The sequence below is a fragment of the Orycteropus afer genome, unplaced genomic scaffold, assembly GCF_000298275.1.
Source record: "Orycteropus afer afer isolate SDZICR_OR568_19922 unplaced genomic scaffold, OryAfe1.0 scaffold00062, whole genome shotgun sequence".
Lineage (NCBI taxonomy): Eukaryota > Metazoa > Chordata > Mammalia > Tubulidentata > Orycteropodidae > Orycteropus > Orycteropus afer.
In genome coordinates, this window is record NW_006921649.1 from 10,944,678 (window position 1) to 10,953,808 (window position 9,131).

General features: G+C 59.2%; 1 protein-coding gene across 1 annotated transcript; it reads left to right on the forward strand.

The window, feature by feature from the left end:
* The first annotated feature begins 1,705 nt into the window (after positions 1-1,705).
* Positions 1,706-3,851, forward strand: TLX3 (T cell leukemia homeobox 3). The gene is made up of 3 exons (XM_007939762.2): positions 1,706-2,126; positions 2,470-2,713; positions 3,641-3,851. The coding sequence occupies exons 1-3, from the start codon at positions 1,706-1,708 to the stop codon at positions 3,849-3,851; spliced, it is 876 nt and encodes a 291-aa protein (XP_007937953.1).
* Positions 3,852-9,131: the final 5,280 nt, after the last annotated feature.

Sequence of the window (9,131 nt, forward strand, 5' to 3'; positions counted from 1 at the left end):
CTGCCTCTTGCCCTTCCCCATCCTCCAAGGGGGATAAATGCACCGTTATCTCCAGGATAATGAGCCTTGTACACAAAATAAAACTGCAAACAAAATAAATAAGAATCATGAGAACAAAGCACCAATCAGCATGCTGCGGGGGACTGTGGAAGCCACTGCAGTCAGGGCCTACTATGTGCCAGGCCCTAAGCTCTCTCTGCGCCCTCTGGGTATCACACAGACAGTTCACCACAGTCCCGCAAAACTCGCTTTATTTCCTATTTTATAAGTAAGAAAACCAAAGCCTAAAGCTATGGAGTCACTTGCTCAAGGTCGCTTACCTAAGAAGTGGCCAGCCCAAGTGGGAACACACTTTTGGCCGCCGTGCCTCCCAGCTCTCACCAGTATCCGCACGACAGGGAGCGCAAGGAATTGGCCTCGCCTGAGTGCAGCAGTCAGAGTTTGCACCTAACGATTTCAGAATTAGCAGGGAGAAAACGATTCTGCATGTCAGCTGGGGGTGCAGGTGGCCGCCCGTGTGTCCTGGGCCTGGTCTGCCCACAGTGTCCTCGACCCGCCTGGATACCCCCTGGGGGCGAAAGTAGAGCAGAAAGCAGTCCCAGTGCCCAGGTTGGACTGGACCCGGGAAGGGCTCGCTGAGCCCATTACCCAGAAAAATCCGGCGATTATTGTTCTAAATGTCTATGTATGAGCCTCCCCTGCCCTTGCCCCTCCGGAACCCAAGAACCCCAGTCCCTGTTGCGCCATGGAGGGTCCCCCCGCGCGACCACAGCCCTATCCATCCAGCAACGAATTTCCAGGGACTGGATCCCTGCTCCCCACCCGACCACATCGAGTTCCTAGCCCAGCTGGATCCGGCACGTGTGGGCACCTGCGAGTCGTGTCTGGGTCCTCCAGGGAGCGTCTCCAAAGTGGTCGCGACGCCGCGGCCAAAGCCTGCGAGGGGACGAATTCTCCCCACGCGGGTTCACGTCTTCGGAAGCGCTGGACAGGAGACTGTGCTCCCCGCACCCCGCTGGCAAGGAGCGCGGAGCTTGCGCCCGGGAGTGCGCCCCTTGGTTGCTCCCGTGGCGACGAAGTGTCCAAGTCGCTTCCGCCGATTCAGTAGGGTCGTTCGTGGGTTGCAACTCCATTGTAATTGAAAGCATTCATTTGGTTTGGTTTTGCTCAGAAAGAAAAATTTGGAAGAAAACGAAAAAAACGCTCAGGAAACACCATTTCACTCGCCTAGCGCCCTCCCGTCCCCTCGCGGCGGCCGCGCCGCAGCCGGGGCGAAGAGGAGCGGGGAGCGTCTGCTAATTGCAGCTTCGTTAGATTTCGGGTTTGGGAGGCTGCGGTTCGGGCGCTAATATCCGCCGCCCATTATCCCGGCTAATAAATTTGACCTATTGTTCGTTTGTTAAAATGATGTCACCTTGGAACAGTCCCTAAGCTCCTATTTCCATGAATTAGGCCTTTATTGAAAGCCGGGAGCCAATGGGAGGAGAGAGGCTTGTTGATCGCAGCCAATGGCTGCGGCGGGAGAGGAATTAGCAGCGGAAACTCCAGGTTCGGTTCAAGAAAGATGACACAGAGCCTGTCGGGCCCGCGCACTCTTGGCAAAGTTTCAGTGCGACGAGAGGCGCCGGGCGCTCCATGGCCGCGCCGTAACGGGGACCCAGCCGCCTCCCCGCCCAGCCCAACCCAGCCCTTCCGCCCGCCCAGGATGGAGGCGCCCGCCAGCGCGCAGACCCCGCACCCGCATGAGCCCATCAGCTTCGGGATCGACCAGATTCTCAACAGCCCAGACCAGGACAGCGCGCCCGCTCCACGGGGCCCCGACGGCGCCAGCTACCTGGGAGGACCCCCCGGGGGCCGGCCGGGCGCCACGTACCCGTCTCTGCCCGCCTCCTTTGCTGGCCTCGGCGCGCCCTTCGAGGACGCGGGATCTTACAGTGTCAACCTGAGCTTGGCCCCCGCCGGCGTAATCCGGGTGCCGGCGCACAGGCCGCTTCCCGGGGCCGTGCCGCCGCCTCTGCCGAGCGCGCTGCCCGCCATGCCCTCCGTGCCCACGGTCTCTAACCTGGGCGGCTTCAATTTCCCCTGGATGGAGAGCAGCCGCCGCTTCGTTAAAGACCGCTTCACAGGTGAGCAGGGCGGGCAAACAGGCGCTGGGCCTCGGCCCTCCCGGGCCAGAGGCGCCGCGCCCTGTGCACTCCACTCGGGAAACAATTCCCGAGGCCCTAGCGCGGTGGAGGCCTCAGAGCCCAGCGCCCCGGACAACCGTAGGGGGAGGGAGACCCGGGAACTGCGGGAAATAGGGCAGTGCCCAGGGAAAAGGGGGACGTCTCCCAATCGGCTGGCTGCCGCTGGGAACAAGCGGGACAAGGAAACGGCGGAGCGCTATGCGTCCCACGGGGCAGCACGGGCTCCGCACCAGACTTGAACAGCGGCCAGGCTGGGCTTCAGCGTCCTCGTGTGTCTCCGCAGCAGCGGCGGCGCTCACGCCCTTCACTGTGACCCGGCGCATCGGCCACCCTTACCAGAACCGGACGCCGCCCAAGCGTAAGAAGCCGCGCACGTCCTTTTCCCGGGTGCAGATCTGCGAGCTGGAAAAGCGCTTCCACCGCCAGAAGTACCTGGCCTCTGCCGAAAGGGCGGCGCTCGCGAAGTCCCTCAAAATGACGGACGCGCAGGTCAAGACCTGGTTCCAAAACCGGAGGACCAAGTGGCGGTGAGAGGCCCGGCCCACCCTGCACCCATCCCGCGCTGCGCCACAGCCTCGCCTTCTCCCCACCCTTGTGCTACCCTCTACCCACTTTCCCCCAGGACTGCGGCTCTCCACTTTTTGATGTTTTTTCCTTTCTCTTCTTCCTGCCGGCCTGTGTTTCTCTCCTAACACCTCCCGCACCCCAGCTTCTCTTCCATTCCCATCCCTGTGTCGCTCTCGTGAGCCTCACCAACTCGCTCCTTGTTTTGTTTCGTCTACTGCACTCGGCTTTTCACTACCCACCCCACATAAACACACACACACACACACACCCCGGAGGTCTTTCGCAGTCTCCTACCTTCCGCTTTCCAGCTCTCCTCGTATTTCTGACAATGTGCGTGGGCTCCAGGTCCCTTTCTAGCTAGCTCCTTGTCTCGACTCCAGTCCGGTTTTAATTCGATCCCGGGTTGATGCAACCCGTGAACTGCGAAGAGATCGCCTCCTGGAAGAAGGCCGTGAGACAAGGCTTAAGACAACTGACTGAGGCTGACCGGGCGGGGGGCGCCGCGCGGGCTGTGCAGAGCCGGTCTGCCCACCCTTCAACCCCAGTGACCTGGTGCCCTAGGGCCAAGTCAGTTATACAAATGCCCTTGTTGTGCAGCAAAAGAAACAATCTTTGTTGTTGGCGAAACCACAATACCCGGACGTGCAGGTGGGCGGCGGGCGGGCCCCCCTCCTTGCTACCCCACCCCCCAGGCACAACAAAAACAATCGAGCCCAACACCTCCATGGACGCAAAGGCCTCGCGCTCAGCGCGCGGAACTGGAGGCAGACGGGCTCTGGGCCTCCAGACCCCCGCCTGGCCTCTGCTCCCCGAAGGCTGGGGCCACGCCGGCGGCCGCGGGGGGCCGGGTGCTTCACGGTGCTGTCCTTCTCCCTCCCCTGGTGCAGGCGGCAGACGGCGGAGGAGCGGGAGGCGGAGCGGCAGCAGGCGAGCCGGCTCATGCTGCAGCTGCAACACGACGCCTTCCAAAAGAGCCTCAACGACTCTATCCAGCCGGACCCGCTCTGTCTGCACAACTCGTCGCTCTTCGCTCTGCAGAATCTGCAGCCCTGGGAGGAGGATAATTCCAAGGTTCCTGCCGTCACCTCGCTGGTGTGAGCCACCCGCGCGCAAAGTCACCTCGGACCGCCGCTCACACCGGGAGGTGCCCGGGGCCCCCAGCCGGGCTGGGGGAGAACCAGGGCCGAGAGGGGAAGAAGCCGCCAAGCTCTAGGGGGCCCGGGGCGCGGTCGCACCCCCGCCGGCCGCGGAGGGGGGCTGGGCCCGGGCTCCGCGCGGCTGTACAATCCGAGCCCCCACCCCGTGCCCCGTCCCGCCCCCAGGCCCCGGCCTGACAAAGAAAGCGCCTTACGTTTCTCCGACCCCCGCCCGCACCCCCCGGGCTGGGCGCCTGTATTATACTTTGTACTTTTGCCCAAACGTGTAAATAATAAAAGTTTTGGCTTTTTTCTTTAGAAATCGGCCACCTGCTTCCCCTGCGGAGGCGGTGGAGAAGGGGCAGCCGACTCGGGGGTTAGGGGAAGCGCCAGGGGCCGGGGCACCCTGCGTTTAGGCTGGGTCTCCTTCTCTCATTTTCCGTTCCTTTTATTTAAGTCGTTTTATTTAATAAAAAGAAACTTAGCTATTTAGCTATTTCACTTAACGCCGCTTTTATTTCGTTTTCGTTCCGATGATGCTCGGCGATCCCCGGCCTGGTCCCGCACCCCTAGGCGGTAGAGGCAGAGCGGCGGTGCGCGGGGGTGCGTCCTGTTCTCCAAGCTTCATTGCTATTCACCTCAGCTCGAACGCCAGCCCGGGGCCCCTGGAGGACCCACGGTGCAGGTCAGTGCGTGCGGCCGCCCGCAAACTGGGTACCCGAGGGATGGGGAGTGGCAGTGGGAAGGGAGATCTAGGCCGGAAGGCCAAAACTCAGAGCCAGGGCTAGCCGGAAGCGGAAGGTCGGGCCTGAAAAGGTAACCAGGCTGGTCACCAGGTCAAAGCCACCTGGGGAGTGGAAGGCGCGTCGCCCTCGAACTCCTTGGACAGCAAGCTGGAACCTGGAACACCCATCGTTACCAGCTGTCCCCCTCTTTTTCCAGTGAGGCCTCAGAGAGGCCCCGGGCTCGATGCCTGGACCAAATCCTGGACTCGGTTGCACTGTGGGCGGGCTATCCGTATAGAGCCGGGTGCACGGCCTCTAAACGCTCTGTGCCTGGGGAGCAAGTGCAGCACACGACCCCAGGACCTCGGTATCCTCGGGTTTGAGTGGGACCCTAGGTGGGGTGTGACGTCACGTGACGTCATAGCAGCCTCGACGGCGTCCCTGAACAAGAGGGGGCGGGGTCCCGCAACGCATGGAATCCCAAGCCTGGGTATGAAAGTGTAGCAGCAATTCTATCCATCCAGCTTTTACCACGGCTCAAGGGCTGCTGGAAGTTTTGGGAATCTTAAGGTCTGGAGCGGGTGGCCCTTTCCAACTACCAACAAACACACATGAAAGGTCCCGTGAATGTTGGCCCTTGCTTCTTGATTTGTTTCCTTTTGTGTTGTCTCTTTCGTCCTTCCAGGCTTTTATTTTCTAGCCTCTCCATTTCTTTCTTTACAATGTTATCCATTTTTCCTTATGTTTGTTACTTTTGGTCTTGTGTTACTATATGTATTTCCTTTATAACTTTTTGCTTTTCTACTGTAGTTCGTTCTCTCCAGTTTCTCGTTTGTCATATTCTTTTTTCTTCCCTTTCCTTCCTCTGTCTCTTCTTTAGGTTTTTCTTTCGGTCTCTTTCCTCCCCTCACCCCTCCCTTTCCTCCTCTTCCTCACCTTTTTGTCTTACCTTCATCATCTCTACGAATCAGTCTCTTTCTCCTTCGCTCCCATTTCTTTTTTTCATTCCTCCTTCTTCCCTCCTCCTCACAGCTCCCATTAGCTCTCCGAGGTTTAAAACCCATGGGGGCTGATCCCGGAGGCCCCGCGCACTCGATCATCCCACTGCTCCCACCGGCCATCCGCCCTTTTGCCTGCTGGATGCTTCAGCGCCTTCGTTGCACGCGGGCCGCGGCCTGACCGCGCTTGCGGGGCTCAGGGAAGGGGCAGCCTTCTCAGAAATAGCCTGGCGCTCCCAGCGCTCCTGCCCTCATCTCCACCTCCAACCCCTACAAATCTGAATCTGAGTCGCTGGGGACACTCCAGGGAGGGACTGGAGCGACTCAGATCTTTGGGTGTCTTCCGTGGATATTTTCCTAAAAAGGTCGACGAACGAGATGGGAAAAATTGGGCCTTGGGCTCGGGACTTTGAACACCTAACACGGACAAGCATCTGCTGACCCTGACTTTGCTGAATGAGCAGCCCCTGCTTTAGCCTTTTTTCCCCACAATAAGGCTTAGTTTTTTGTTTTTTAAGTTCTTTCTGTTGTGTTGCCGGATTTATCCTAGGTTCTTGGGCCTCTTTGGGGATACACGCATGCTTTGTATTCTTTTCTTTCTCTCTGGCACCTCGCGTTCGGCAGTGTCTGGTCCAGAGGCCCGCCGGGGTCAGCGTCCAGACAAACCAAGGAAGGGGTGGTTGCTGATCTTGCTGCGGCCCTCGGGGCGCCTGGCTTTCCCTTGCCGCTGCCCTCGCGGCGTTTGCAGTCTCCGGCCGCTTTTCCCCGGGCGAGCCTCGCGGAGCCAAAGAAGAGCTAGAAGAATCTGTTCGAGATAGGGTGCCGGGTCGCGGCCATCCCTCGCCCACGTCCAGCGTGAGCAGTGGAGGCACTCCCACCGAGAGGGGGAGCGACCGCCGTCCGCGGAAGGACGTTTAGCGCTGAACCCCCTTCTTTCCGACGTGGAAAGCCGCGAGGTCTTTGCTTCCACTGTGGCTGCGCGGTACCAGAGCCCGAGAACGCCCTGTAAAGGAACCCGGCCCCCACCATGAGGGCTGTGCCACAATCAGAGGGAGAGTCGGGGCGCGCTACTATCTCAGGCAGGTTGAGCTTTGTTGTTCTCGTTGTCCATTCAATTTCGGCTTAGAGCGACGCTATAGGACAGAGTAGAACTGCCACAGAGGCATTCCTAGGCAGAAACCTTTAAGGGAGTAGCTACACCAGGTCTTTTCTCCCGCTGCTGAATACAATGGCCAACCTTTCCGATAGCAGCCGAAGTGAACACTGCACCAACCAGGTCTCCTTGAGGCTGAGGTTAGGGGAGAAAATATGGAGCAGGTGGGAGGTCCGACCTGTACGCCTCATTCACCAGCCGCACCCAAGGTTGGGCTCCCCATCTGCCGGACCACATCTCGGTAGCAGCCCAGACTCCAGAGGCAGGCGGGTGAGTGTGGACCCCCGGCCCAGCCTCCGACGGGGCTGATGGCGAGAAGCAGCGCCTCCCCTGCGAGGGCTGGAGGCGTCTCCTCGCCAACGTTTCCCGTGGCCTTCCGTACCCTGGGTTCGTAGCGTCTCTAAACCCGCGCCCATTTTACAGATTCAGGACAGTGAGGCGAGAGGAAGCTTCGCCGCCCGGGCGGACGGTCCTGCAGGCTCTCCTGGGGCCCCGCCGCCAGCGGGGAGGCCTGGACCCAGGGCGTCGGCTGGGAGAGAGCTAGGCTGCCGCGCCAGGCCTGGGAGTTAGGCCCCGGTCAGTTCAACCGACGGAGACTGGGGATAGGGAACCCAAGGGGACCTGGCCCGATCTGAGCTCTCTAGAGACTGCGCCAAAAACTGAGGCCAACCGCTTGGCTTCCTCCAGTCGGGAATATTCATTTAGTAACTCTATGCACAGCGCTCGAGGGGCCTGGCGCTTGGGGCACAGTGTGTGATTTCCAACTCACAACATCTCTGCACATTTTAGATGCTCCTCCCCGACTTTGCAGATGAAAATACCAAGGCTCGAAGAAATGCAGCCATTAGTCTGGGTCGGTCGCGCGGCGTCGGCTGAAGTGTCTGCTGAACGAGTATCCCGTGCTCCTATCCCCAAACCACGCTCTCTCTAACTCTTAGAAGGCCAAGGAGCTTTGTCCTGCGAGGTATAGAGATGCGGCCTTGAGGGGTGGCGGGGAGACTGCAGCCATCCTGACACTAGGCCAGACGGTCTTAGTGGGGGCAGAAAGGCCTTCAAACTCCGGCTCAGGCGGCAGACTCCGCTTTTTAGATCCAAAGGCGCCCAGCGCCTCCTCGTTCCTGGCCTTGCGCGCCGAACCTCGTTTACCACCAGAGCAGGAGCGAGGTGACTTTGCCGTGGCCGCCTCCCGGCTCGAGCTAAACGTGAGACCCAGAGGCCCCTCTGCGCCCCTAGGGCCGGCTCGTCCTAGACAGCTCGGCTGTGGGTGATTGGGGCCTGCAGCCCAAGGATGCGGCTTTGCCCAAGCAGGGCTGCTAGCTGCGCCGTTTCACCGGCAGCGGCCCGGCTGCAGCAGGCAGTGCGCACTCTGTTCGGCAGTGGCGGGGCGGCGGAGTGTGCCGCCTACTTCCCGCGGAGACCTCTCAGCCCGAGGCCGGGCCTATGGTTGCAACCGCGCAGAAGGTTCCGGGGAAACTTCGCCAGACCCCAACCTGGGCCTTGGAGCAACTAGAACTCGTGTGGACCGAGGCCGGGGAGCGGTCAGCGCAGTGTCTACGCCTGTATTTTGGAACAGTACAGGTTTATCAACATGGGGGGCGGTTTTCCTTGCTAGAGATTCGCTGGCTTGCTATGCGACCTCGTGATTTCCAAGCATTGTGTCTGCACGAGCGTCTTCGCTCAGCATCGGGCCCATACCCAGGCTCCACTTTCTTGGTTGAGACACTTGGAAAATCCCCGCGAATTGTCATAATCAGTGCTTTCCCTTAGGCGACCCAGCTGCCAGCGGCGCGGAGTTCTCTGCTCAGTTTTGTCACTCCCTTGCCGTGTGGCCCCGAGTAAGTGTTTTCTCCTCTCTGTTCTGATTTCCTCATCTGCAACACCAAGGCTGCATAGTCATTAAGGAGTCTTCCAAAGAAAGGGGGCGAAAAGGTCTTATGGTAAATCTGGTTAGCAATTTTTTATGACAATAAAAGCATTTAAAATGTATTTACGGATAACAAATATAATTACACACCTACTAATAGGGCAGGCATTAGTCAGAGGTCGTGTTCGTTTGGAGGAAGGAGCAGGAAGGGTTAGCACCCTCTCTTGCCGACAGTTCTCCTGGGGTCAGTCTATAGTGGAAGCGAGGAATGGAAAACTGGTCCTGGTTCGACCTGGTTAGACCTGAGCTGGTCTGCCGCCTGGTGTGACCCTGAGGTCAGAGGTCTTATCTTTAGTTGAAATGATCTGACAAAATTGTTGTCATAAATATCAGACTGGTGCCAACTGATGTTAATTAATAAAGTCCTTTGGTATACTCCCAATTTGTGTGGAGAGGAGGTGGGAGGGGAGGAAAAGAACAAAAAACAAAGCCATATTTGAAC